The 27,231-nt window shown below is 48.6% G+C and overlaps 12 protein-coding genes across 12 annotated transcripts; 7 read left to right on the forward strand and 5 right to left on the reverse strand.

Annotated features, from left to right (window-relative positions):
- Window positions 1-49: 49 nt before the first annotated feature.
- On the reverse strand, window positions 50-1,484 carry JR316_0001064 (D-3-phosphoglycerate dehydrogenase 2; the record flags this gene model as incomplete). Its single annotated transcript, XM_047886877.1, has 2 exons — window positions 50-1,090; window positions 1,146-1,484. 2 exons carry the CDS (start codon window positions 1,482-1,484, stop codon window positions 50-52), a joined length of 1,380 nt encoding a protein of 459 aa, XP_047754623.1.
- Window positions 1,485-1,705: 221 nt separating this feature from the next.
- Window positions 1,706-3,433, forward strand: JR316_0001065 (Imidazole glycerol phosphate synthase hisHF; the record flags this gene model as incomplete). The annotated part of the gene is made up of 2 exons (XM_047886878.1): window positions 1,706-1,825; window positions 1,883-3,433. The coding sequence occupies 2 exons, from the start codon at window positions 1,706-1,708 to the stop codon at window positions 3,431-3,433; spliced, it is 1,671 nt and encodes a 556-aa protein (XP_047754624.1).
- Window positions 3,434-4,471: 1,038 nt separating this feature from the next.
- On the reverse strand, window positions 4,472-5,968 carry JR316_0001066 (Protein PAL1; the record flags this gene model as incomplete). Its single annotated transcript, XM_047886879.1, has 3 exons — window positions 4,472-5,421; window positions 5,485-5,657; window positions 5,706-5,968. The coding sequence occupies 3 exons, from the start codon at window positions 5,966-5,968 to the stop codon at window positions 4,472-4,474; spliced, it is 1,386 nt and encodes a 461-aa protein (XP_047754625.1).
- A 189-nt stretch (window positions 5,969-6,157) lies between these two features.
- JR316_0001067 (Delta 8-(E)-sphingolipid desaturase) lies at window positions 6,158-8,064 on the forward strand (the record flags this gene model as incomplete). Its single annotated transcript, XM_047886880.1, has 5 exons — window positions 6,158-6,961; window positions 7,021-7,039; window positions 7,096-7,117; window positions 7,175-7,553; window positions 7,618-8,064. 5 exons carry the CDS (start codon window positions 6,158-6,160, stop codon window positions 8,062-8,064), a joined length of 1,671 nt encoding a protein of 556 aa, XP_047754626.1.
- A 228-nt stretch (window positions 8,065-8,292) lies between these two features.
- On the reverse strand, window positions 8,293-9,237 carry JR316_0001068 (60S ribosomal protein L13; the record flags this gene model as incomplete). Its single annotated transcript, XM_047886881.1, has 4 exons — window positions 8,293-8,325; window positions 8,381-8,557; window positions 8,611-9,005; window positions 9,186-9,237. 4 exons carry the CDS (start codon window positions 9,235-9,237, stop codon window positions 8,293-8,295), a joined length of 657 nt encoding a protein of 218 aa, XP_047754627.1.
- Window positions 9,238-10,317: 1,080 nt separating this feature from the next.
- On the forward strand, window positions 10,318-11,011 carry JR316_0001069 (Putative protein YxjH; the record flags this gene model as incomplete). Its single annotated transcript, XM_047886882.1, has 3 exons — window positions 10,318-10,541; window positions 10,602-10,740; window positions 10,934-11,011. The coding sequence occupies 3 exons, from the start codon at window positions 10,318-10,320 to the stop codon at window positions 11,009-11,011; spliced, it is 441 nt and encodes a 146-aa protein (XP_047754628.1).
- A 382-nt stretch (window positions 11,012-11,393) lies between these two features.
- On the forward strand, window positions 11,394-12,236 carry JR316_0001070 (Putative protein YxjH; the record flags this gene model as incomplete). The annotated part of the gene is made up of 3 exons (XM_047886883.1): window positions 11,394-11,660; window positions 11,722-11,823; window positions 12,177-12,236. 3 exons carry the CDS (start codon window positions 11,394-11,396, stop codon window positions 12,234-12,236), a joined length of 429 nt encoding a protein of 142 aa, XP_047754629.1.
- Window positions 12,237-12,658: 422 nt separating this feature from the next.
- JR316_0001071 (uncharacterized protein) lies at window positions 12,659-16,838 on the forward strand (the record flags this gene model as incomplete). The annotated part of the gene is made up of 7 exons (XM_047886884.1): window positions 12,659-12,939; window positions 13,020-13,473; window positions 13,529-14,779; window positions 15,336-15,540; window positions 15,620-15,635; window positions 15,696-15,747; window positions 15,804-16,838. The coding sequence occupies 7 exons, from the start codon at window positions 12,659-12,661 to the stop codon at window positions 16,836-16,838; spliced, it is 3,294 nt and encodes a 1,097-aa protein (XP_047754630.1).
- A 1,672-nt stretch (window positions 16,839-18,510) lies between these two features.
- On the forward strand, window positions 18,511-20,166 carry JR316_0001072 (uncharacterized protein; the record flags this gene model as incomplete). The annotated part of the gene is made up of 6 exons (XM_047886885.1): window positions 18,511-18,640; window positions 18,709-18,743; window positions 18,799-19,006; window positions 19,057-19,102; window positions 19,170-19,221; window positions 19,276-20,166. The coding sequence occupies 6 exons, from the start codon at window positions 18,511-18,513 to the stop codon at window positions 20,164-20,166; spliced, it is 1,362 nt and encodes a 453-aa protein (XP_047754631.1).
- A 2,022-nt stretch (window positions 20,167-22,188) lies between these two features.
- Window positions 22,189-23,079, reverse strand: JR316_0001073 (uncharacterized protein; the record flags this gene model as incomplete). Its single annotated transcript, XM_047886886.1, has 5 exons — window positions 22,189-22,440; window positions 22,501-22,587; window positions 22,645-22,691; window positions 22,749-22,895; window positions 22,956-23,079. 5 exons carry the CDS (start codon window positions 23,077-23,079, stop codon window positions 22,189-22,191), a joined length of 657 nt encoding a protein of 218 aa, XP_047754632.1.
- A 561-nt stretch (window positions 23,080-23,640) lies between these two features.
- On the forward strand, window positions 23,641-24,113 carry JR316_0001074 (uncharacterized protein; the record flags this gene model as incomplete). The annotated part of the gene is made up of 3 exons (XM_047886887.1): window positions 23,641-23,796; window positions 23,862-23,945; window positions 24,009-24,113. The coding sequence occupies 3 exons, from the start codon at window positions 23,641-23,643 to the stop codon at window positions 24,111-24,113; spliced, it is 345 nt and encodes a 114-aa protein (XP_047754633.1).
- Window positions 24,114-24,372: 259 nt separating this feature from the next.
- JR316_0001075 (Transcription initiation factor TFIID subunit 5) lies at window positions 24,373-27,186 on the reverse strand (the record flags this gene model as incomplete). Its single annotated transcript, XM_047886888.1, has 9 exons — window positions 24,373-24,487; window positions 24,547-24,793; window positions 24,854-25,022; window positions 25,079-25,425; window positions 25,480-25,619; window positions 25,679-26,180; window positions 26,233-26,532; window positions 26,593-26,671; window positions 26,725-27,186. 9 exons carry the CDS (start codon window positions 27,184-27,186, stop codon window positions 24,373-24,375), a joined length of 2,361 nt encoding a protein of 786 aa, XP_047754634.1.
- Window positions 27,187-27,231: the final 45 nt, after the last annotated feature.

The raw sequence follows: 27,231 nt of genomic DNA on the forward strand, positions 1-27,231 counted from the left end.
GGTGAATAATGTACAATTTAGTATGCTAGTTTTGTAAGGGTTACTTTTTTCAGGCCAGGAATCGAGTGATGATGTTGGAATCTGTGGAGCTGATGCGGTCCTTGAGATGAGGGAGATCCTTGAAGCTGACATCTGCGATATCGGCCATGAGGTACGCGACCTCGCCTTTTGAATCTGTATACTGCTTCTCAACGTTGTACGGGGACAAGGCCTCGTTGACCTGTTTCAGGACACCAGGCTGGTTCTTGTGGATGTGGCAAATACGAATCTGGCCACCTTGCTCCGCCGAGATGGCGCGCAGGTCGACTTCCGGGAAGTTGACTGCACCGACGGTTGAGCCGTAGCTGAGATATCGGGACAAAGCCTGTGCGACTTCCTCGCCAATCATCTTCTGAGCCTCTTCTGTTGAGCCTCCGATATGAGGAGTGAGAATGACGTTAGGAAGCGCACGCAGTACGCTGGCCCAGGAATTCAATTGGTCGTCGAATGGGGCGCCATTCGCACCTGGCTCGGAGGGGAAAACGTCAATAGCTGCACCAGCGAGATGTTTCGATTGCAGAGCCTCGATGAGAGCGGGGATATCGACCACTTTGCCGCGGGCATTGTTAATGAGGTAAGATCCCTTCTTCATCTGAGAGAGCTGTTCCTTGGAGATCATATTGATGGTCTCTGGGAGTTCGGGAACATGGAGGGTGACAAAGTCAGACTGAGAGAGCAGACTGGCGAGAGTCTCGACCTGGCGCGCGGAGCCTAGGGGCATGATGTTGACGACGTCGTAGAACAGCACACGGAGACCAAATGCCTCTGCGAGGACGGAGAGCTGGGAGCCAATATGGCCATAGCCCACAATTCCGAGAGTCTTGCCGCGGATCTCCCAGCAGCCCTTGGACTGCTTGTTCCAGATGCCATTGCGGAGCTCGTATGTGCGCTCGAAGAGCTGGCGCGAAAGTGCGACAAGCTCAGACATGACGAGCTCTGCGACGGAGCGGGAGTTGGAGAAGGGGGAGTTGAACACAGGAATACCAGCGCGTGCGGCTGCGGTGAGGTCGACCTGGTTTGTGCCGATGCAGAAGCAGCCAATGACCAGGAGCTAAACAAAGTAAAGAGATCAACAGGGTAAGAGGGAGAAGACGCTATGTGAATACCTTGGACGCAGCTTTGAGCACTCGCTCGGTTATCTTTGTCTTGCTGCGAATGCCGATGGCATGGTAAGAACCGATCTTCTCGACCAGCTCGTCCTCAGACATGGCCTTGCTAAAATGGTCGACATGATAGCCCTGGGCCCTGAATGCGGCGACTGCATCGAGACTGATGTTCTCGAGGATGAGCAAACGCAGGCCCTCGTTCTCCAGGGGATGGAGGACCTTGGGCTGGCGAATATCGGAAAGAGACTCGCGATGGCGAGCAGTTCGGAAGCGGTCGTGAATGGTGGTGCCCGTCGGGGAGACAGAGGCGACGACCTTTTGAATGGGAATGGACATCATCTTGGTAGTGGTGTCGATGAAAGGGGGGATTTGTTGTGGCTGGCAGTGCGCTGGCCAGCTATATACCGATAATTTGAGGGGGCAAAAGGGTTTATGATCATCTACCAATGACTCAATCAGCACGACACACATTTATTTTTTTTATTTTTATTTCCCGGTCCGTCAGATCCGGAAAGTAGATCGTCCTTTCCTCTTTTTTATTCCGTTTCTCAACCACCATCATGGGTCTCTTTCTGCTCGACTACGGTGCTGGCAATGTCCAGAGTCTCGCAAATTCCCTCGTTTCTCTCGGATACAGTTTCCAATGGATCAAGCAGCCCTCCGATTTCGCACAGGCTACTGTCAGTCTTCTTGGTCGCACCTGATTCTTTCCCAAAACCCATACTGTACCTCCACAGAGCCTCATCTTTCCCGGTGTCGGTGCTTTTGAAACAGCAATTGGCCACCTCACTGCCCGTGGGCTTTTTCAGCCTTTGAAAGAATATATTCTCTCTGGCAAGCCGTATTTTGGCATTTGCATAGGAATGCAGGTCCTCTTCGAGTCATCGGCCGAAGCTTCTTCCATGGGCTTGGGTATCATCCCCTGTCCCATTCAGAAATTCGATGACGAAGACAAATCTGTCCCCCACATGGGCTGGAACACTGCTGACCCCCTCGTGAGCACCGATACCGAGGGCGTCGATGCGTCATCGTACTACTACTTTGTCCACTCCTTCTGCGCCAAATATGAGCCAGAGCGCTATCCTGACGCCATGCGCTGGGTCCACACCACCACCCAGTACGGCCAGGAGGTCTTCGTCTCTTCCGTGCGTAGAGGCAACGTATTCGCGACGCAGTTCCACCCCGAAAAATCCGGAAAGGCCGGCCTCGCCCTCCTCGAAGAATGGCTCAGCAAACCCGAGGCGGCGCACACGCACGCACCGAGTGCGCCCCTGCTCAACCGCACACCGAAGGCAGCGCACAACCTCACCAAGCGCATCGTCGCGTGCATGGACGTGCGTGCGAACGACCACGGCGACCTCGTCGTGACCAAAGGTGACCAGTACGACGTGCGCGAAAAGACAACCACCGCGGACACAGCAGGCGCCGTGCGCAACCTCGGCAAGCCAGTCGCCCTCGCTGCGCGGTATTATCAGGCCGGCGCAGACGAACTGTGCCTGCTCAACATCACTTCCTTCCGCCACTCTCCGCTGCAAGACCAGCCAATGCTTGCCGTCGTGCGCGCCGCGGCTGAGTGCGTGTTTGTTCCACTCACTATCGGCGGCGGGATTAAGGACAGCGTCGACCCGGACGGCACGCCGCGCAGTGCTTTGGAGGTCGCCGGTGCATACTTCCGTGCGGGCGCGGATAAAGTCAGCATCGGCTCTGAAGCTGTGTACGCTGTTGAGCGATACCGCGCGTCAGGTGCATTCGACCCCAAAGGCGCGATCGAGAGCATCGCGGCAGTGTACGGTAAGCAGGCGGTCGTGGTGTCCATTGACCCACGCAGAGTGTACATTGATGACCCGAGCACATATGACGGGCCGTACAAGGACGAGCTGGTCTACGGTGCCCCTGATAGTGTAGATGAACGCGAGCGAGGCAAGGCGTGGTGGTACCAGTGCACCGTTTCGGGTGGACGCGAGTCACGGCCGCTCTCAGCCGTACAACTCGCGCAGGGCGTGGAGGCACTTGGAGCTGGCGAGATCCTAGTGAATAGCATCGACCGCGATGGGACAGGGCGCGGGTTCGACCTTGCGCTGGTGAACCTCATCAAGAAGAGCGTGAAGATCCCCGTTGTCGCGAGCAGTGGTGCCGGGACCGCTGACCACTTTGTGGATGTATTTGAAGGAACGCCGGTTGAGGCTGCCTTGGCCGCTGGCATATTCCATCGTGGCGAGGTGGGCATCGATGAGGTCAAGCAGAAGATGAAGGCGGCAGGTATCAACGCTAGAGAGACAAGCAAGTGATGAAATATGTTATGATATCTAGATTTGTGTTTTATTTTTCGGAATGGGAAACCTGATGTACATTGACCATGCACTAAATGTCCGTCAAGTTGCGAGAGAAACGAGGAGGAAATGATGTCTTCGATATATGAAACGTAGCATACAGGGGAACCTCAAACGTAATATCGAGCGCATACAAAGCAGACAAATGAGAGAGACGGAACGAAAGTTGAAATGCGTAAGACTACGAGGACAGAAGACTGAAAAGGAGAGAAAAGAAAATACAGTAGAAAGGATGGGTAAAAAGACATCCAGAGGTATAAAATGACAGTGGAAAGGGGAGGAATCGTGTGTATGTAATTGTTACATGTACATTCTATCTTTCCTCACAAATACTGGCTGTAGAAAAGGATTTACAGTACGTATGACAGGATGAGTTATTTGAGATGATGGCGAAGGGAGAAAAAAGAACGAAGGAAACAGATATTAAAGATTCGAAGCAGGTGAAAAATTTGGTTTGGCGTACAGTGGATAGGCCGAGGATGATCGCTTAACATGACGTCGTCGTTGGGGTTCCGTAGGTGGGGGGCGTCAAAGTGGGTCATTTCGAATATTAAGGGAACAAAAAAAAAAGGAAAGGCATGAGGTTGAATCTTGTCAGTTCAGTAGACATAGGATCTGAAGTGAATAAAGGAAGAAAAAGGACAGGAAACACAAGAAGAAAAGAAACTAAAGAGAAAGGAGGGTGGGAGCGGAGATCGTAGCTGGATGGAATGGTGAGGCGTTAAAGGGTCCATTCGAACAAAACATGGTAAAAGGCGGAGGAGATATCCAATTAAATACAAGAAAGAGATAGGCGGGAGTGTTGATTCCTGAGGTCGAGGAGGGACCGTTACGCTTTTGCTCCATTTATGGCCTTGAGCTCCGGGGGGAGATGGGTACGCGACTGAGTGGGAATGTCGGAATTTTGAGCAGAGGGTGATGATAGTGGCTTGGATTGCCGGGGGTTGGAACCGATCATGATCGATATGTGAGCGCTTAAGTGGGTGACAATCATTTCTACTTGGTCCCTCGCACGACCCTTCCGACCTTCTTCATTAAACTGGTCTTCCGCCCCAGACCGCCTCCTCCACCAGGAGAGCCAAGGCCGTTGCTTTGTGAATTGTCAAAATAGCCTTCGCCCGAGGTAGAAGGCTCCTCGTTCATCTGAGGAGGCGGGGGCAAGTCTTTGTTATTGTCCCTGTTGGTATGGGCGTCAATGAAAACAAAGGGTTCCGCGCTCGGCGTAACTTCGCCTTGTGGGGACTGATTAGGCCGATTACCTCCAGCCAGACGCCCAAGGAACGAATTCTGGGATTTGTGGGTCGGCCGATTGCCATTGGCGTACTCGGCAGGCAGGGGCGGGGACTGCGGGGGTGGGGCCTGGTGTTCATAATCATAGTCGGTGGATGAGACGGGTACATTTGGGGAATCGCGCATTTTTCGGAAGCGCTGCATGATAGATTTGGATCGTTTTGGGAAACCTGGGGAGGTAGCGGGGGGAGAGCCCGTAGGAGGATCCATCATATCTGCGTCTGCGACGAAAATAGGCTGGGGAGGCGGGACGAGAGACCTACGTGCGGCAACATGAGGCCGGCCCTCCCGGGAATCGCGGGTGTCCTTGGTGGGGCGCCTCGATGACGAGGCAGGTACATTTCGCTCTTTGCCGTTGTAGATGGAGCTTGCAGGGGTATCACCATCAGGACGGGCGGATCCACCGCCAGCGAAAAACTCTTCAAAAGGCTCAGGCTCGTGGATGCCCCACGCCTCGGCGATGGCGTCTACTTTCTTCTTTGGAGGGTCGGGATAGTCGTTTGTAAAGGCCTTGTATGCGCCGGGAGCGGGATAAGCACTGTCGCCATAGCGTGGGGCAGGAGCGTCGTCCTGGCCATAGGCATACATAGGAGCCTTGTTGCGATGTTTGTTCCGGGATGGAGCACAGGCATCGAATGGACCGTCGTGATGGAACACTGGGGTTGGAAATTGGGGCATGAATATGATTCCGGCTTAGCAATCTAGACAGGGAGACTCACTGGGGCCCACGCCGGTAAAATCGAGTCTGTCGATGACATCTGCATGCTGAGAACCCTTCTTACTGGAGCGAGACTTTGCTGGAGGAGCTGGAGAACGGGCCTTTTCCGAGATATAGGTAGTGTCTTCTGACTGGGAACGCTTGCCGGATGGACGGGAAGCACTGGTGGGAGACCTGGGGAGAGTGAGTGGAGGTAACTAGGAGGAAGAAAAGAGGACACACATAGCTGTCTGGGTGCGAGAGACCTTTGCGCGGGGATCGGAGCGGAGCTGAACGGTGTCGCGGACAGCGTCGACGATGTCGTTCTGGCTGGAGTTGCGGGAGGAGTGGACGGCGGCGGGCATCCTGTGGGACTTGTGTGGCGGGGGCGGAGGGTGGGGAGGGTGCTGCTTGGTGTGTCTGGCGGCGGCGGCGGGGTCAGTGAAGGGATCAGAGGCAGACCTGAGACGGGACTGGGACTGTCTGGAGGGATGGATGCCCGCCATCTCGATAGTTTCAACTGCAATTCACACGCCAAGGTCTCCTTCACCTGCGGAGTCTCTCCCTCTTTGCCACTCCGAAAGTGCCATCTCTGCCGCATTTCAATCTCCGAAAGGGGATTCCCTGCCGAGTTTGCACCCCGAAAGAGGAATCTCCTCCATTGCTTGCCGGCAATTCCCTCGACGCGCTGGACTATGGGCGCAACCACTCTCTGGACCAGAGACCAGGTCGCTGCCCGCATTCTCACCGGTGACACCCTCATCGTCTACCACGGCCATCTCCTCAACATCCCAAAAAAGTGGCTCGATGCCCACCCCGGCGGCAGTCTCGCCCTCCTCCACTACGTCGGCCGCGACGCTACAGATGAGATCGAGGCTAACCACCAGGACGATACCCTCAAGCTCATACCCAGATACTCTATTGGCCGCGTTGAGCTCACAGACGGCGTGTGGGCTCCCTTTGTCCCCCCTATCATGACAGGCTGGGTTCGTAGACGCGCCTCAGGGGCCAACCACGATGTGTGGTTTAAGGAGGCCCTTGAGGTCTACTCTACTGAAGACACTAAATTTACGCCCTCCTCGTCAATTCTGCTCAAGGAGAACACAGCTCACACTACTGACCTCTCAGGCCCATCTCTTGCGTCTCTCCAGCCCCCTCCCACCCCCCTTTCCCTCAAGCAGCAGGCACGTCAGTCTGCAGCATATCGCAAGCTCCACAAGCGAATCATCGATGCAGGCCTGTACAAGACCCGCTATTTTACGGGCTACGGTCCCGAGGTTGCTCGCTATCTGCTCCTCGCCTCCACATCCGCCTACGCTTACTCCCACAGCTGGTTCATCGCTAGCGCCATATTTCTCGGCCTGTTCTGGCACCAGCTCGTCTTCACTGCCCACGATCTAGGCCATATGGGTGTCACCCACAACTGGACCTACGATCGCATCATTGCAACTATCATAGCCGATTATATTGGTGGATTGAGTATAGGCTGGTGGGTCCAGGTGCGTTCGCTTGCCCCTTGATTTATTTTTACACCGTGATCTTACAGTAGCCAACTTAGAACCATAATGTGCATCATCGTAAGTGCAGCATCCATGGCTATCATATACAAACAGCTAAACCATCATCATTCAAGTCGTCACTAACCATCCAACCCAGTAAGTACCTATTTTCCCAACTCCAAAGCTCCCCCCTGATCCCCCACGACTATGCAGCGACCCGGACATCGAGCACATGCCCTTCTTTGCCATCTCTCCTGCATTCTTAGATTCCCTCTGGTCATCATACTACAAGCGCACTATGAAGCTTGATGCATTTGCCAAGTTTCTCCTGCGCGTCCAGCACAAGATCTTTTATCTCGTCATGGCCTTTGCCCGCTTCAACCTCTACGCTAACTCGTACACGTATCTCTACCAAAAAGCATTTGACACCAAACGCGCGCGCGGCGGTTGGTGGGCCTGGCGCATGGAAGTTGCAGGCATCGCGTTCTTCTGGGTGTGGTTCGGGCGAGTGCTGTACGGGTGTGGATCCTGGCAGATGGCACTCGCGTACCTCCTCGTCAGTCATGCCGTCACCAGCCCTCTACACGTCCAGGTATGCATATTTGCTCCCCCGGTCATCTATTTGCTAACTCTCGCTTTTACATTACGTTACTTAGATCGTCCTATCCCATTTCAGCATGCCCACTGGTGATTTGGGCCCGGTCGAGTCTTTCCCGCATCGCCAGATGCGTACTACTACAGACGTCATTTGCGCAGAGCCGATCGAATTCATCCATGGTGGCTTGCACCTCCAGGTAACCCACCACCTCTTCCCTCGGCTCCCTCGACACAATCTCCGTCGTGCGAGTGCACTCGTCAAGCAGTTTGCCAAGGAGGAGGGGCTAACATATGCAGAGTTTGGCTTCGTCGATGGCAACTTTGAGGTTCTCGACACTCTCAGACACGTTGCAGAGCAGGTCAAGATCATGGGCACCGTGGCAAAAGTAGAGGCCAAAGAGGCCATTGAGAAAAAAATGGATGCCACGGACGCCAGATTCGGACTCGGAGGTAAAGATAAAGTTAACGGCGTTCACGCAAGTCGGGTCATAGAAACTACATTTTAGACCATTTGTTAGAGTTTTTTTTCACACTCGCAAACTCAGGGTTTTGAACCATATTCATCATTCAGTGTGTGTACGTGAAAGTCAAGCGCGTTCATATTGGTGTCTGCATAAGGCATAGTGTGCAACAAGACGGGGCATGCATTCTCCGCCAATATTTTGTGGGGCCTCGGAGGTAGGTGTATATCAACAAAGTGAGAGGAAAGAGTAAGTACAACAAAAAAGGCATGTTTACTTCTTCTTGGCAGCTTCCTCCTCATCTTTCTGCAAAATAATGTTAGTTTTGTGCTTGCCAGTACATTGATGGAGACGGCCGTACCTTGGCAGCGCGTGCCTTGCGGGCACCCTCGTGTCGCTGGTTGGCACGAGCGATACGGAGAGTCCTGAAGGCCTGGAATTCCTTCTCCTCGGCGGTAATCTTGCGGGGGGCTTCGAGAGCGACAGATGGGGGGAGAGCGATGGGGGCACGGGTGGTAGCAGCCTTGAGGTCCTCAGCCTGATAAACAAGATAAAACTGTAAAATTCCAAAATTAAGACACCAATACGCACTGATGAGTCTCCCTTCTTGGGCTTGCCAGCCTTGCGGGGGAAGACAATCAGGCGGGCCTTGTAGGCCTGCAGCCGCTCAACATTGACCTTCTTGCCCTCCTCGCTCAGGTTCCTCCGCCTGTGGTCAACGACGATTCCAACACCACGTGCCTCCTTCCTTCCGATCCCAGCCTCCTTGAGCTCTGCAAGGGTAAATCCACGGCCCTCACGGACTTTGCGGTTGTAGCGGACGGTCTGGGCGCGGACGGCGGGGCGGAGGAGGGTGAGGGGGCGAACACCAAGGGTAGCAGCCTTGGTCTTGCGGGCAGTGCGTCTGCGAAGTTTGCGTCCGGGCTGGTCAAACCAGGTGCGGACGCGGCGCTGCCAGTCCTTCCTGAAGTGGTTGGCGTGGAGGACTAGATGATGCCAATGGTGTTTAGAGAAACAGAGCTCTTCGAGACAGCCAGATATCCGAGCAGAGGTTCCTCACCGTTGTTGTGGGCGAAACCCATATTTTAGTCTGAAATTTAGGGGAAGAAGAGGTGTACAGTGAGCTCGAGGTGTGTGGGATGCGTTCGGGGGCGAGAGGGTCGTACCTTGTGTCTTGAAGTCGTCGGGGAGGCCGATGCCAATAATTCTCGTACCCATCCTCCCAATCCAGACGGGTGGCTTGATTTCAACTAGCTAGCACCACCGGGTATCACCGAGACCCTAACCCAGCAGCTCTTCGGCAACTCGGCAGGGCTCCCACGGATAATTGCCTTTTATGGAGGTGTACTGTAATCTTGTAGATTCACCTCCATTATTGTTTGTGCTACAGCCTTAGTATGCCCTTGGACTCATGATCATGCACTGGATCAGTGATTGACAGATTGGTCCACTATGCAAGGGAGTGGCTGCGCGGCGCTATCTCGAATCCGGCCTCGGAGTGCACCATGTTGTTCGTGCGCGGACCCGCTTTTCGGTTCGAGCTGGATTCTGTGCTGCAGACTGCGCGCTTGAATGCTAATCGCTGTTTGGTCGTCCGTAAGTCGGGAGTGGTGCTGCACCAACCAAGCCCCATTTGGCGCTCGCCCTGCCACACCCTGCGATCCGTATTAGGCAGAATTTTACCTACTTCTTCCTTCTATCCTGGGTTCGATTCTAAAATGACCTGGATGTAATCAGAGTCTTGCGTACTTAATCGCACCAATCCCGTGTCATAGTCAATCCGTAAGTGTCATTTCCGTCCAGTGTTCCGTATGGTACACATCTTTTATTTTTGGCTTATATCCTTCTCTCCTGGCTTCAGCCCTGGTTCATCTTTGTCATTTATGTCTAGCTGGAGTTGAGGCGTCTGCACATCATTTTTCGCTTTTCAATTTTCTTTTTCTGTTTTATATTTTCCATGCCATGCCATGCCATGCCACTTGCTCGCTACTTTGTTTTCTATTCAATTCCGCCCGACCATCCGTGCGTTCTGCTTAAACTATCTACGGATTTTGCTCGTACGGTGGTCCATGGCCAGATTTGGACTATGCGATTGCATCGTTCATTCCACAGGCTGGGTAAGCAAAAAAGAAACAGAAACCACCGTGCCCGGAATCCAATTACGTCCTCAACTCAGAGTTTAACCCGCCGTGTGTTTGCGATATAAGAAGCTCATGATAATCGCACAAAGTTCACTTCGTTTTCATCCGGCTTTTAGCTCCTGTCCTACCCTCTTTCCATTGTCCTGGACGCTGCCAAATGTCTCCACCATCTGTTACTGTGTACACAAACCATCCGTTCCGCGCTGCACATGTCGGCTCGCTTCTCCGCCCAAAGCCACTTTACAAAAAGCGCCAGGAGCTGGAGGCCGGGAAATGTGATGGACTGTCTCTTAAGGACGTCGAGAACGAAGCTATAAAACATGTGCTTAAACTACAACAAAACGTTGGCATTAAGCTTGTCACAGACGGCGAACTTCGTAGGTCAGTGAGGTTATAATATCGTGATGAGAATTGGTTCTTATGTTCTTGTGGTCGGCTTAGGGGCTACTTTTTTGATGGTGTCTTTGAAAAGCTGGAAGGCATGACATATGTACCTAATCGTACGCTCTTTTCCACTTCTTCTCTGTATCCAAACACTCAAGGACTTTTGTATTCATTAGGCCCTATTTCCGCTTTCAAGGTGGGTCCTATACTCATAATGTGTATCGTATTGTTCTCGCGTACTCAGCGTCGGACACTGTAGCCTTATATTCCCCATATCGCACTCATGTACGCGGCAGGGCTGCAAGAGGCCGAAACTATCTTTTGCGACGTCAGTGTCCGGTTTTACCATCTCCTTTCTCTTTTCTCCGTTTATCTCTTTTGTCCCTTAGGGAAAGGTCAGAAGGACACAACCATTCTATGTGGATGATTTCAAATTTCTCAAGTCACTGGTTGCTCCGGAGGTATAAAACGAAGTGATAATAATTGACCGGAATGAAGGTCTAATGTTACAAACTAGGATGTTAAACACATCAAGGTCACCATGTGCTCTCCGTCTTGGTTTCATCAACGACACGGATCCGACGAGACATACGACTTATCAATATACAACTGCGATGGTGGGTTTGCTGTATTTACCGCCGTTTATACAGTCTGACCTCTTCCAGACGAATATTTTGACGACGTAGGCAAAGCTTTTCGAGAAGAAATCAATGAGTTATACGAGCTTGGGTGTCGTGAGTATCAACTGTTTCTGATAAGTAATGCACCAACAAAAAGGCCAATTTACGCGTAATCACAGGTCATATCCAAATCGATGATCCAACCTTCTGTTATTTTTGTAACGACGACATGATCTTTGGCATGGAACAGGCTGGGGTCGACCACGAAGCTCTTCTTGACACCTATATCCGCGCAATCAACGTCGTTACTCAGGGACGACCCGATGATTTGACTATCGGCGTTCATATGTGTCGTGGAAATTTCAAAGTTTGTCTGTTCTTGCTTCATGGTTCTGATCACCTTATGGATGATATCAATTTCCAGGGTGGTATGCATTTTACAGAAGGAGGGTACGAAAGAATTGCAATCAAGGTCTTCAACGCATTGGATGTAGATGTATTTTACGCAAGTTTCATTTTTGATCCAATGAGGGCCTATTGACCAAAATATTCATCAGCTTGAATATGACACAGAACGTGCGGGAGACTTTCAACCCCTGAAGTTTCTGCCTCTGGGCAAGGTGGTCGTCCTCGGGCTGGTGACAACCAAGAATCCAAAAGTATGTGTTACCTGCTTCTATTCTAGTATTTGTTGCCTTAACACTAATGGATTCCGTGGAACGCAGCTGGAATCGATCGAACACATCAAGGCTCGCGTCTATGAGGCGGCAGAAGTTTTGTGTCAAGGAAGTCCGAGGCGGTCAATGGAAGTCGCACTGAACCAGTCAGTATCCAGTGCTTTGTACCGATAAAGGCTTTGGACGTTTATCCACTGCTCACTTGCGAATCCTTTCAGATTGTGCATCAGCACACAGTGCGGGTTTGCCTCTGTATGGGAGGGAAATCCTGTCACGGAAGAGGCACGTATCTCTGCTCCATTGTTTTTGTTTATGGTTCTGAAGTTCGTGAGTAGGATGAGATCAAGAAGCTCTCACTTCTTGTCGAAGCAGCCAAAAAGATATGGCACGACTGATATATTCATTCATGGTTTCGTCTTGTACAGCATCTATACGTTATATTCTAATTTACCTGGAAGGTTATATACGCCACAATTTTATTGAACGTCCTCTTACCTATCAAAGTTAAATATATACATATGCAATGTCCCCATATTTTGAATTATATTAGGTGAAACGACATTCATGTATTATTCGTTTCTTTCCATTTATTATTTATATGGAATTGCTAGTCTTTTCTGCTTTTTCAAGGCATTTCTTTCGCAATGTAGTTGTGTTGTCACGCGCGTCTAATTTGATCTATTCGCAAACAACTTTCGGTAGTTGCCGTAAATAATGATGATGACATTCCTTGGGCCGGAGTTAGCATTGAACCTTACCAAACAAAACCATCTACATATACAATACGACCACTTTCTGCACATTCCTACGTAGGGTGATGGTCAAGGTAGGGCCACGTCTCCCCCCGCCAACTCGCAGAGAACTGGCGAGGCAAGAAAAAGAGGCAAAGCGCGCCGAGCAACTGGCCAACGGCATAGATCCTGCTCTCCTTGGCGAGCCACGGGAACACCTAGCATTGCTGATAGCTAAAAAGACGCGCTCCAAACGTCTTGAACCATCTGTTCTTGAACAATCCTGGAAGAAGTGGGAAAAGAACCAGAAGCGCGCCCACGCTAGAAGATTGGCAAAGTCTTTGAAGGAGAACATCAACTCAGAGGGGTAAAAATTTTCATCATCATCTATGATCCATTCTGTCCCCTTTTTGCTGATTTTCCTTCTATCACCCTCTTGTTGATCAGATCACAGGATTATGGGGATACATCTCAATCTGCGTCTTCCATCACCAATGAGAGCAACCAGGACCCTAAAGTGGAGACAATCCGAGGTGATTCTGTCGATGCTCGCCTCCCTGATATGAATTCGACGGCTAGTGAGATGCACGGCATTCTAGTGAGCTCTCCTGCATGCCCCCTTGGCCCTGTTTCTAGTGAATTGTCCTCTTTGTCTTTGACTGGGACCAGTCTTTCTCTTTCGTCTTCCGAGTGTCGTGGTGTTCTAGATCCTGGTTCCAGTACATCTCTACTGCCCTATGCATCCAATACTCCTCTTCTGGGCGTCCAAATATCGACAGGCGACTTCTGGCCAGATAAAAATGCTGCTCCATCAAATCTGCTTGATGACATGAAAGAAGCAAACGAATCTGCAAAGATAAAGGATATAACTCACTTACAAGGAACCCCAGAAAGAGGAAAGGTAAGAATTGCGCCCCTCATCACATCATCATATAATTCATACCGCATATATGCAGTGTACCGATCCGCCCACAGTGTCTTCCCAGTGTCCTCTTAATACACTATCTCGGGTTTCGTCTCTTCGTAAATCACGAACAGTGATGAATGCAGCCTTAGCTCCTCCCCGTCTGACATCGCGTAAAGGTTCTGCTAGTTCTTTCATCTTCAGCGAGCCTTTGGATTCCTCTAAGTTTTCCTCAAAATCCTCTGTTTCTGCCAGTATAAACACTCAGCGGGGGGAATCTAGCGTTGTTGGTGGTTCTGAATCTGTTACACCGACTGTTGAGTCAATCCGTGGACTAAATTTGACGCCTCGAGCTAGAGTATCTGCATATGTTCGTCCAAGGTGCCCTGTGCTTGACGCGGATCAAACTATTTTGGCCGAGTCTAGAGGTCGAGACCGTGATGTCAATGACAAGGATACAACAAAGCTTACCACCTGGCAGCCCCCTGTTCCTCCTTCCAATGATACCCGCCCAGGGATCGAAAATACGTTTGGGACCATCGCCGCACCTGCGTCGTTGGCAAAGCAAGTTACGAAGAATGCCTATAATAATCACAATGACGTTTTGAACGTCGGGATTTTATCAGGTGGTATCTCGCAACATACAAACCGGTATGCAGCATCTACACCCGAGGTTACTAGTGCCTTGGAGCCAAAACCTATTCAGGATCGTGTTTTGAAGGAACTATCCAATAATGCTCCAACCGACCAGGCTGAGTTACAACCAAATACCTACCAAAGTAATACCCAAACTCCAATTGTTAACGAAATTAAGCCGAAACTCGGTTCTTCGTGTTCCAACGTCATCAACGAAGGTTCTTCCAGCGTGCAGACTATGGATCAACCAAATGTCGTTGGCGCAGGTGGTGAACCTGTAGGCCCAGATACATCACGAACACCGGCCGTTCTTGCCCCAGCAGCCTGCATCGTTCAAGATAAGAAACCCAAACCCATCAAAAAAGACGAAGTGGTTGAGACGCAGAGGAGTCAGCGCAGGAGCTTTTTCAATATTCAGCCAGTTCTTAGGTCTATGTTACGACCTGCTGCCCGCGACAACGGAAGTGAGCAGCCCACTGCCTCTGGAAAATATCCGGATACACCTTTGAGTTCTTGGTCTGGAATTGTCCCACCGGTGCCCACGCCTGCCACAAGGTCCCCTCTTATCTTTGCTATGGGTCTTCCCAGTCCGCCCTGGTCGCGTTCGAACGTTCTGCCTCGCCACGTAGCGGACACAAATCCGGAGGCAGGGACCTCACGAGGATTTGTATGTGCCTTGAAATGGGTATTGAGAAAAACATTTGGGTATTTCTGGCAAAAAAGAGGATGAAGAGGGGAGAAATTTGTTATCATTTGTAGAACTAGAGTTGGACAAACGGTTGTCCCCATGGAAATTCAATTTGCGCGTTAATTATTACGTAAACCATACTTTGAAGCCCCACGGGCAAGCATTCGCGCTCCCTTCGCTCCATACATCAGGGCCGTTCAACATTCCTGTCCTTTACAGACGGTCATTCCTTTCACTTTTATTCTCTCTCACTGTCTTTTCTTGCCTCATGCTATGTTTTTCTCTTATTTTCGTCGACCAGCGGCCGTTCTACCTTTTCTTACCCTCATCAACGCATTCACCTTTACTTTTTCTGAGCCTTCAGAATGCGATGACCTCAATTTGACATGGACAGGCGAGTAAATTAACGAATCAGTCGAAACCATGCATTCTAAACTGATCTTACCAGGTGGAACACCGCCATTTACACTTAACTTGATTCCTGTATGTCTTTCAACTCCGGAGGCGCTTAGTGCATGCATTCATTTGAATCAAGGTCTTTGGGACTCCTCGCAATGTGTCAATACCATCTTCTGCATACAATGATGGAAAGGGCTCATTTTCTTATCAACTTCCGTTCGACAATCAAACACAATTGGCGATTATGATGTCGGATTCCACTGGATTCAATGCGGGAGGCGTTTCCGAACTGCAGTCAGTTCGACCGTCGAATGGACGGAGTTGCAATACCACAGAGCCGAGTAAGTCAGCCTATGACTTTGTTGACCAGGTTTACTGACCTTACTCAAGGGGTGGATTTCTCTTTCCAGTTGAATACAGCTCTGCAACAATGCAGGTAATCTACTCATACATTCCATTCGCATATCAAATTCTGCGATTCACAATTCTTTCTTAGACCATACCTGATCGAAGCATACACACAAGCAGTACAGCCTGTTACAATATACGTAAGTACACGACGATCGCGCTCGGTTTGTTTCTTGTCTAACATTGCATCGACCAGGTTATCGTCCCCGGCGGGAGTGTGACTACGCTAAAGCCTCCAACAGGGCCCACCTCATTCACTTGGAATGCCAATGCTGCTCGTGGAACGTCCATGATGTTCATGCTGGTTGATGCCCAGGGACGTCAAGGTGGGAGCTCCGATATTATTCCTGTCGGGGTATCCGACGACACTAGTTGCCTCAATGCTTCCTCGCCGTCCACGACATCAAATCCCCCATTTTCAACCTCTACATCGTCTTCCTCTCCTTCATCCACCTCGGGATCCAAGAGCGGAATATCTATCGCTGCTGTTGCAGGGACAGTTATTGGAGCCCTCATTTTTTTGTCTGTTACAGTAACCCTTGGACTCTTTTTTCTTAGGAGAAAGCAAGAAAAGGCTAACCTTGGCTTCTCTGATAATAAGCCGAGTCGGCCACCAAGGATGGGATCTGGAACTGATCTACCTTACGATTCCAACCATGGGTCTGGTGTGCTGCACAGCGGTGGTATTCTACCAAGCAACTTGCCACCTTTATCTCCATATCCTTATTCACCCAATTCTAGCATTCCACAGAGTTCTAATCCTTTCTTGGATTCTCACTCAGGCGGACCAAACACTGCATCATCGCACAATTTACTTTTACCCTCAGGGCAATATCAACCCAGTCCTTTCGATGCATCCAGCGAATATTTGCCTCGTCCTCCCCATATACAAGGGTATCTCGACCAGTCGCCTTTGGAACCAAACAAGTCATCCTCTCCCTCTAAACCCCCTGGAATTGAACCCGAAACCTATTTAATGCAAACCAGGCCCCCGTCTTCAATACCAGAGACGATTTCAACATCACGAAAGGCTGCACTTGCAGCAGCAGCGTCAAACCAGAGACCAACAAGGTTTATTGTCCATACAGATGTTGAAGATGACATTCCTCCTCCCAATGCAGACGGCATTGTTGAGCTTCCTCCGCAATATAGTGAGCGGCGCGGTGCGCCTAGCTCTGCCATTCATCCACCAGAGCAGGCCGGTCCTCCTCCTGGTACATACCCTCTATGATTGGTAATCACCTTATTTATTTCGTTTCACTTTTTTGGCGGCAATGGAGCCTCCTTCCAGGTTCTGGAACCGTATTTCTTATTTATCTTTAAACTATCAAGGACTTGTAATTTTGTTTGCGCGATAGGCTCCCCTTGTTTTCAAGAAAGAAAATGTTATTAAACGCCTCAGTTTGCTCTAGAGGCCATGAACCGCTGCGTTGCTTGCTTTAGCGCTTTAATTAGTCGGGAGGCATTTCTCTGACAAGGATCCAGATATGATGTGAACCGGCACTGATAGTTCTAACCACCAGCGGTGTGACCGAGTCGGAGGCCTTTTTTGCACCTTCGCTCACCGCTGGTTCTTGGCTACGTTCATCAATATTTTCTACTCAATAACTAAGTTATTGCATAAGTATAACTAGATGGTCCAAAACGAACAATTTGCGATGAGGGTTTGCAACTCATTTAATTTGACATCTCGACTATTGTTGAGACCGTCGGATCGACTGGGAGGGAGGGCCAAATGGACCTGGACCTGGACTTGTACTTGGACCTCACGTGGATCTGGGAAGATTGGTCATATTTTCCCAGCGGTCCAAGGCAAGGTCCATCCCTGGTGTTATTTCGGTGTTACCTTTGCCCGTCATTGACGTTCAACATGTACCACAGCTGAGGGTTTAGATGAATTGAATCATTCAGCAGCTTCTCCATTTTTTAATGAATTATCACAGTACTATCTCATTAATCTCCTGCTATTCCAATTTTATACAAAATTGATGATAATGGACATTATGTGAAGATTTCTGCTATTACCTTCTTGTTTACTGGTCAGTATTCACAGACTTATTAGAAATCCATTACTTATGTGATAGAGCACTATCATTTGATTCTATTTGGCAATTCACCACTGTGTATGCATGAAATGATGTTCAGTGAATATCATTACTAAAATTATTTCAAGTTCAAGCTAAGTTTTGGCTGAGTTGGAAACAATGTGTATTTGTCACTTATGGTACAAGACTGGAACAAGAGCAGGAACATCTAAAGAGCATACACGGTCCACAGCAGGTCTACATAAAGGCCACACATGGGCCACCGTGAGGTTTTGCTCAAGGTCAAGGAATGATGTCCAAGTCCAAGTCTGGGCCATGGTCCACGTTGGACCTGTGACCCAGTCGATCCGACTTTCTGCTATTGTTCATCAGTGTAGTGTCACGTCGCCTGTGACTGATCCAAAAATTCGTTCATTTAGAATCTGTATCTTATGGTAGCCTCAGCTAGTATGACTATTTCAGAATTCAATTTGTTATGCAGAGAAGTGCATCACTTGTCCACAAACAGTTGTACGCAAGTTAGGCGCCATGAACCAAAAGAACCGAAAAAGAACTGTCAGAAATAGGCTGAAATAGGTGACATCAGAGCTTTTCGGTAAAAATAGCTTCTCCAAGTAGCTAGTGCCGTTACGGCGCCGGACGTACATCCCTTGGTTAACGGCCTTTGCCTGGCGACCAGATTTGCTGGGAGCCAGTCAACTCTCAACGTCAAACTCTGACCCTGGCATACATGCCTTGTTGTTCTCTTTACCTTCGACCTTGAAGTCCTCCACCGAGCGCTGAGGCATAATAGTCCTTGTTGAGGCACCTACTTGAACTCGGACATTTTCATTTTTTCCAAGAGCCGAGCAAGAATCGATGTTCTTTGTTGCAAGGTGGGGGAGCGCGGTCTATCTGAGCGCCTTCCTGGTTCCGCTCGTCGTCAATGCTTTCAATTTTACGAATACCAATCCAACGCAATGTGATGATTTAACGATCCAGTGGACAGGTACGAAAAACTCATTCTGAGAGCTTTATGAACTCACAAATGCTTACACCAAAATTCTGACCATGCAGGAGGTCAACCACCTTTCAATTTGTTAGTGATTCCTGTGCGTAGCGGCCCTCAATGTGTTCAAATTGTGGAAATAACAGTCTAGATGATAGCCTGGACAAATTTTGCGCAATATAACGATACCCCCGGCCGCGTTTGCAAACAATGCTGGGACGTTCACGACACAGCTTGCACTTGCTGAACATCAGCGCGTACTTTTCGCTCTATCAGACGCCACTGGTGTTACTGCTGGGGGGACGTCTGCTTTGTTTGACGTAGGTGCATCAATCAGCGGTGCACAATGCAATACGACGAGTCCTAGTGTGTACCTATACGTGCATCAGTGCTGATCACTCACCTTCTCATATTAGCTGCGGATTTTTTCTTCTCTACGGACAATGACCTGTTCCAGTGCCAGTAAGTGCGCCCTGCTACCACTTGGTCTGAGGTTCTCATGGTCGTTAATTTCTTCTTTTGCATCCAGACCTTTTCCTTTCAGCCAATATCCCAACGCGGTCCAGCCCGTTACTATAATTGTGAGTCATAAATAATAAATAATCGATTATGGATTGGATTAACCGGATGTATAGGGATTTATACCTCAGAGCCCACCATTGATTTTCCATCCTCCCATCGGGGACTCCTTTTCATGGAATCCAGTAAATCTCACTGCGGGGACATCTATCGCTTTCTACATGACAGATTCGCAGGGACGGAACGGAGGAATCGCGAACATCGAAGTAATTCGCCTTTCTAATGATCAATCTTGTTTGACGACGGCATCGTCGTCAGGAAACCCTCTACCGACTGGAACGCTTCAGCCTGACTCCACCAGAGTACCGAGTTCGCATACCCCCCTTGTTGCAGGCGTTGTGGCCGGGGCTGCGGCTCTCATCCTTGTGTTGGCTTTTGCGCTATTCTGCGTCAGACGTCGCCGCAATCAAGGCCCGACGGAGAAAAGAAGCTCCAGGAAACCAATTGATCCTGTATACGAGCATGCAGGGTCCCCTGCGCCCGAAGGGGCTTCTTACTTGATGATCCCTACTCAGTATACGGTCACGCCTCTGTCTGAAGCAGAGACTATGAGTGCACGTTCGAGAAAGCGACAAATGATGCTAGAGGATAGAGCAGAAAATCAGTCTTTCCCTTCTGACACATCTCGAATTCAGTCAATGACACAGTATCCTCCAAGCACACCAGGTCCATCATCACAGTTCGGTACATCTGGTCATAGCATTCTCAGCGGTTATTCTTCTATGGTTGCAACATCGCCGGACTCCGATCCTCGCAGTCAATACAAACCTTCACCACGTTTAATAATACATACAGATATTGCAGAATCGAGCGCGGAGCCTTTGGAGCTCCCACCACAATATTCAGAAGGACGTATGCCTATCCCCGGTATGGTGACATCTGAAGAACCAGATACCACATTATCACAAAATTCAAGCTCGAGACCGGGAAAAAACTTTAGGTCGTAGGCCTACAGGACAAAGCTGTCAATACTTGGATCCAAGGTGTAATTTAGACAACGGACTAGCTATTTTACTTCATCTATAAGTACACTGTAAATATACCACTGTTAGCCTTTTACAAGTTTCGTAGGTCTGCTAGTGGGAAGGTCTGAGAAGATATATGGGATATTGATTTATACAAAAGCTGCCATCCAACATAAATTTGTTTACGATGAAGTTCATCGGACACTCGAAGTAAGCACTTACTACGTGTGCTTAACTGAGGTCATGATATGATGGGTTTGAAAGTTCGGGGACACCCGGCGATTGCTCGATAGGCTGGGCCCACATGACAGAACAAAGTCCTTGACATTGAACGACAACTCCGCAGATATCCAGGATGACTTGCCGTTGAACGCCTCCTCTGTCATCACCGAATGTTAAGCCTCCTCGACATCACCCCCGTCATAGGCTCTACTTCAACTTTGCTCCCTTTGATACCCACTCATCTACCCCACTGCAGCCCATTGGTTATTTGGCGAGTTAGTTGTTTCGCAACGAAGATTTTCTCAAGGTCTGGGACTCGATGTATTGAAGTTTATAATATTGGAATATTCTTCCACACAACTTTGCGGATTTTCTCCAAACAATTTTCGCCAATAGCGTGGGCAGCAGACGTTTCCTGGATAACGCACGCTGCTTTTACGGACGTTGTAACAATTAGCTCAGCTCTATGGTTAAAGATTTGGACTGAACTCCTCAAAGACTTCTTCTTACCTTGCTACCCTCATGCTCTAGTGCCCTCGATCTATGCGGCACTGCGTCTCTGATCTCAACCCCAATGGAATGGGCACCGTACTGCGCAGGATACAATGTTTCTAATACTCAACGGGCGAAAGATCGCACCTATACTTATACACAACATTGGAGTATTGTTGCACGGCAATCTGAAATACTCCAAATTTCTAAAGCGAAGCCTTTCGGGCACCCTTCAACTTTCCTGATTGGTCAAACGATTCGTCCTTACGTTGAACTCGGTACACCAAATACTCTCCCCACCATTGTGAAATTTACGCCTAGATTGAATGGTTCCATTCCAACAAGACGGCTTCACCAGGCAGCAGAATTGTGTGCGCTGTTGCAAATATATTTCCTTCCAGATCCCAACTCTCCATTATTCTTGAAGACTTTGTCGTGGTTGTCGCTCGTTTTACAGTCGAGCATCGCATGAAAATATCCAACACGTCCATCCACTTGATAATAGATCCACACGCTTGTGAACTCACTTCCAGGTGCTCCGAGCAAGTGCATTAACACCTCGGGTCAAATCCTTATTCTTCGCGAAGCGAGTCCCGAACCGATCTTCTATGAACTCATTCCACTAGTCAGGTCAGTTTTTCCTGGTCCAAGACTTCGGTACCGATGCGAAATGTGCTTTATGTATTGTTTTCGTACATCACAGTACTAGCATTTATGATTGTCATTTAGTGTGCCATTCACTATTGTCATGTGCAGACGACACTGATGGCCAGTCGTTTCTAGCACTCTTTATTTGCTCAGAACCCCGAAATTATCGAGGATAGCCATTTGGGATAGCACAACTAAAAAAGGCCAGAATATTATATTATTACAACTCAGGCTTCGCTTTGCTTTTGCCCACTTTTTTGCCTATTCAACTTATTCCAAAGCAAAACTTACTCTACCAGAGCTCATTTTTTTAGTAACAACCCGCTATTATCCAGGTGTAAAAGACCCAAGGTCAGGAGGCGGACCTGTTGTAATTGTTGAAGTGGAGTACCACATAGACGTCAACGAATTCAGACCACGTCGTTAATATATAAGTAACAATAATATGTTGCCGAATATTCCTGCACGGTCAGAAAGATATATAATTGCTCGCATTCCACAAACAATGGAGAAACAAAAAACTATTTCTAAGAGATACTACACATCACTCAAGCAAGTGTTAAGTTATTACAACAGGAAGAGACAGTTCATTTACTGGACGCAAAAAAGGAAGTGCATGTTCAGATTTATGGTTCGATTTGTTCACGACGTGGGCTGTGGTGGACCGACTTCCTGCGGCGTTTCTGGGCTCAGATTCTGACGAGCAAAGGCGTCGATCATAGCTTCTTGATCTTTACGCCTGCGATGCCTCTTTCTTCGGTCATCCTTAATCAATCTTTCTATCTTTCGTCGAGATTTGCTATGAGAACGAGGGTCCGCAACAGCCTGTTTGCACTTGTAACAAGCAAGCTCAATGCTCGCAAGAAGGCGAAGTGTCTCCGAATTGTTCAAAGCCTAATTGACATAGAGAGTGAAATTAGCCCCTTGCATGAATGTAGCAAAGAGATTACGCACATTTAAAGACCATGATATGACGCGGTTTCCATCCACACAACCAATGACCACAAAATTTCCCCGCTTTTCGGCTTGTAGATCAGACGACTGAAGTTAACACAAAAGAGTCAGAGAGATATCATGCAATATGAACGATGGGCGCACTTCTCCAAATGCAGTCATAACCTTGCCAGTGGTCAGACTTCGGACAACTGACGCAACATGCTCTTAAAATCATTTTAACAGCGTAAACCTCGAGGTCAACTCACCGACGCGAGATGAGTGCCCTGACACCTCCTGAGTGACTACACCCCTGCCTTGATAGGACCAGGTGTCTCTTCCAGGGTTGCGAACATGAACTTTCACCTGGATTTCTCGAAAGTTGTCCCGAATTGTTGGAGTGGGGGCGTGAGGAGCTGAAGTATTACATTTGAAAGATCCATCAGGAACGAAGTGTAGTTGGCCTTGTTACATACCTTGGTTTGTGTGCGTGGATATTATGGAATGGTGGATGTTCTGGTTCGACGGAGCCACCGTAGGCGCGCTGTCGATGTCCATCGTTTCGTCTGTCATCTGTGGCACAAAGTGGAAAAGATTCATTTGAAATTTGAGAAAACATGATGCTGATAATCAGTGGAAATGAATTCACTTACAGTATGGAGGGTAAAAGGTGAAAAAAACGATGTAAATTAGACCCTGCAAGGAATGGCCGTCGGACGTTGAGGACGAGTTGAGTTTCAAAGGTCACGGTTCACATCGCGAAGCCAATTAGAGGTCACGTGCACATCATATCTAAATTGCACTCCTATTTCATCCTTTTGCACATATCTCTCCACCTTCTAGTCACACCTGCGTCTTTGTTGTCTACCTTAAAACTGTACGCGCCAGTTTTTTATTCTATACGACAGGCAGCTGGATAAAAGAAATCGGCGTTCCAAAACAACCAACATGTTGCCAAGCCCTTTCAGCACTGACCTTTTAGAGGGTCTTTTAGTCTTTTAGCATTCTTTGAGGGTCCGGATTTTGGGTCGTTTATGTCAAGTCTTAACTTGGAATATACAAAAACACTGTGAAAGGATATTGTGTACCTTCAAGCCACTTCTCTAGGGAATAAAAGCTTGCCCGCTTTGCCAGAATGAACTCATCTCAGAAGTCAAACAAATGCCCGGCGCCGTTTCTGTGTCCTCGCAACAAACTGCGCAATATCAAGATCCCATTGAGGCCGGAGAAATACTGGCCCATGGAGAGGAAGAGGTCGATGCAAACCAACACGAAATGGAGGAGGAAGATGCGAAGGCGGAGGAAATCAATAAGAAGGTGTGCTATTAAATGATGATGCTACTATGGTTTAAATACACTATATTCATTGTCCTTTTTATTAGAGAGACGAGGAAGACGAGGATTACATATATTCGTCGCAACCTTCTAGTGATTTGGCTTCCTCACAAGCAAGCAAATCAAATGAGGTATTCATCTATCCCATATCCCATTCATGAGGTCAATAAATTAAATGAACAATAAATATTCAGAGCGACGACGAAGAAGATGAAGCTGAATTTACAGACGAGGAGGAATCCGAAGGCACTGAAGTGCCCGATGCTGAACTGCATCCCCAGAAAGAAACTACAATCTAGCAACATTAGACTGGTGCCTCGTTTTTGTGGAGGGATTTTGCATATCACTTGCGGATTAGATGTTACCCCGTCTTGCTCATAAGTCGTCGATGTAGAAGACATTAGTACTATTCAGACTGGCGGTATTGTGCGAATTTCGTGATGCAATTGGTGTTGATACAAACAATATCCCAGGTCAAATGACCATAGGATAATTTTTGTTTAGGATGATACATTAGGACCATGTCCATTTCTGGTATAAGTATACAACATGACAGCGTTATCGAGAATCTGGGGATAAATATACACCTCCAACCAAGCAGAGATTTCGAGACGTAAATTGAACATTTGTGATTGGTGTACGTTTTGTCGGGAAGGTCGCTAATAGGTCAGAGCTAATTTTCAGCCAGCTTTCAGAAAACATAACAACGGCAGGTGCAACCAATGAACTTACGTCTCGGTACTTTCCTCCTCACCGTAACTGCGACTGCCATTGGTTGCTCCATTTTTTTGGGGTTTGGTCCGAGGTCCCCCTGCCCCCTTCACGTCCCACGATCGCACCGTCCAATCAGCTCCACCACTCACAAGTAACGATGATTCGGCGCTGAATGCGAGGGAGTAGATTGATGAAGTATGTCCTGTCATCTTCTTGATACGCTTTCCTGAACCTATGTCCCATAGATTGATGGCAAGGTCTTCGCCTATTGGCGAAGATATAAATAAACATCGCAACCAGACGAACCAAACCGCGTATAACATACCAGCTGTAGCTAAATATTTGCCGTCTGGACTGAGAGCGAGAGATGATACAGCTCCCTGGTGTCCAATGAAAACCCGCAAACAAGAGCCACGTTGCACGTCCCACAGACGCGCTGTCCAATCACTTGATCCAGTCGCCAGGTAGAGCGAATTGGGATGGAATTGCACACACTGGATATAAATCATTTAACATCATCCTCGGTAACACGAACCAATCATCATCTTACATCAACGTCGCTCAGATGCCCCGCATACACGCGCAAACATGATGTGCGTTCGGTGGACCAGAGTCGGGCTGTTTTGTCTCTGCTGGCTGTTGCAAAATATATACCCATCGGGCTCCACTTTACGTCCCAAATAGGATTTTCATGACCTCTGAAAGCGACAACATTTGTCATTGTGTCCATCGACCACAGTCGCGTCGTAGTATCTGCAGAGGCCGATAGAAGATATTTTGGAGGCGCAGCTGAGCCGCTTAATGGGTCGAAGGCGACAGAGTAAACGGGTCCACTGTGACCAATTAGCTTTCTTGTAGTGCTGCCCTTCTTTTCCTTAATTTTACTCAGGGATGAGGCTGTTCATGATATCCATTAGACGAATCAACTCATTGGGTAGAACATGGACATACCGTCTTTGACCGTGCTTGCTGAGAAGTCACTTCGCAATCCCTTCAGCTTTTCCCCTTTAAGGCTCCAAAGACGAATATAGCTTTCAGCAAAACCAGCAGCCATCAGAGAAGTGTCTGGTGAGAAAGTGCAACACGGTGACCTAGCAATGAAGCATGAGCGTTAGCATTGACACAGCATATGATGTTTCCTAATCCTCACCCTTCCGCTACGTCATGAAGTGTATAAGCGCATATACTGGGCAAGGCACGAGCACGTAATGCACTTGCTTGAGGAGAATTGGGATCTATGTTTGCCAATACCGAGGGTTCTAGTCGTATTCGTTTTCGGGCATCCCGTACAGCGCTGACCTCGCGTTCGATATCAATGGTTTTGAATGAGGGAGGATGAGGCAATAGATCTGCGTCAGTAGGGGCGGTGACCCCTGGAGGCATTGCGATGGGTCGCGAAAGTGACATATCATACTGCGAGGTCAATTCACGATCCATCATAGCTTGCTCTCGAAGAACGCGCTCCGCTTCAGTCCGAAGATCTTCAGGAATAGGTGCTTGACCAAGTTTGAGTGCTCCTTTACTTGCATTGAATGCTTGTGGATTTGTCAGATTTGTTTTGCTTCCACTGGCCTGAGGAATAAGCGATGAAAGAAGGCCCGTTGATTCTTCCCATGCGTAAGGAGACACGGATATTGGGTTGGATGACGTGACTGCAATAAGTGTGAATAGTTAAACCAGTAGAACAACGAAAGCGGGATTCACCATCAAAGCGAAGGTGATTATTTACGACGCGCATGACCGCTGCCCGACCGCGCTTTCCCTTTTCACCTGTGAAACCGTCACCAGCCCCTAAGGCTTCTCCACCCACACCCTCTGTTAGCCATCCAACTAATAGTCCAAATCCAGAACGGCTCATTCGAATAGCATATTTCTCGTTGCGAAATCGTTGCGCTAGATCATCGCTCTGTACGTGGGCAGGTAATAGTAGAGTTGATAAATGATGCAAAGTTGCGCTATGTGATGGTGCCAAGGAAGAAGAAAACTTTTGGAAGAATCGAATTGCTGTAAATAATGGTCGGGTCAAAATAAAACGATATGTGAGGATCTGATTTATTTTCATACCAGCGTCTTTAAACCCATGCTGAATCAAATCAAGGTAAAAGTGACAGAATATGGGGAATAGTATTGGACGAAATTCAGGCTACGTCGCTACCGTCAGCATAATAATTTATCAACATGCGAAATAGTACATACTCGATACATGTCCAAAGAACCATCAACCCATGCTTCAAGTTCCCGAAAGCCCTCCTGCTTGTCCGTGGGATCAAGTGAAAGAAGTTCTTCCGCGCCAACCGTGCCAATACTTGCAATCAAATTTTGGATATTGACAGAACTACCCAAAGATGTGAGCTCCTGTATAACATTGGCGGAGTCCTTTAGGGCATTCTCTCCAGGTTTCGACTGCTTCTGCGCAAAAACCGAAAGCAATTTAACAAAGTCTTCTGCAGATATAGTTTCTCCTTGTTTCCCGCTTTCGTTGGGAGAGGCTGCTTCGATTTCATCGAGAAGAGCCTTCGCGGCAGATGGATGACCGCGTGCCTTTAGGTATTCGACAATGAGACGGTCTGTCGCAGGTACACCTGAAGCTGCCTCCGGATTACTGGGAGAGGGAGCAGATGGAGATTGCGACGACCCTGTAGGAGTCGCGACGGACATAGAGGATTAGCGAAGAACACAAATGAGTTGTATAGAGTAGCAGCA

Source organism: Psilocybe cubensis, chromosome 1, assembly GCF_017499595.1.
Source record: "Psilocybe cubensis strain MGC-MH-2018 chromosome 1, whole genome shotgun sequence".
In the NCBI taxonomy this organism is placed as follows: Eukaryota; Fungi; Basidiomycota; class Agaricomycetes; order Agaricales; family Agrocybaceae; genus Psilocybe; species Psilocybe cubensis.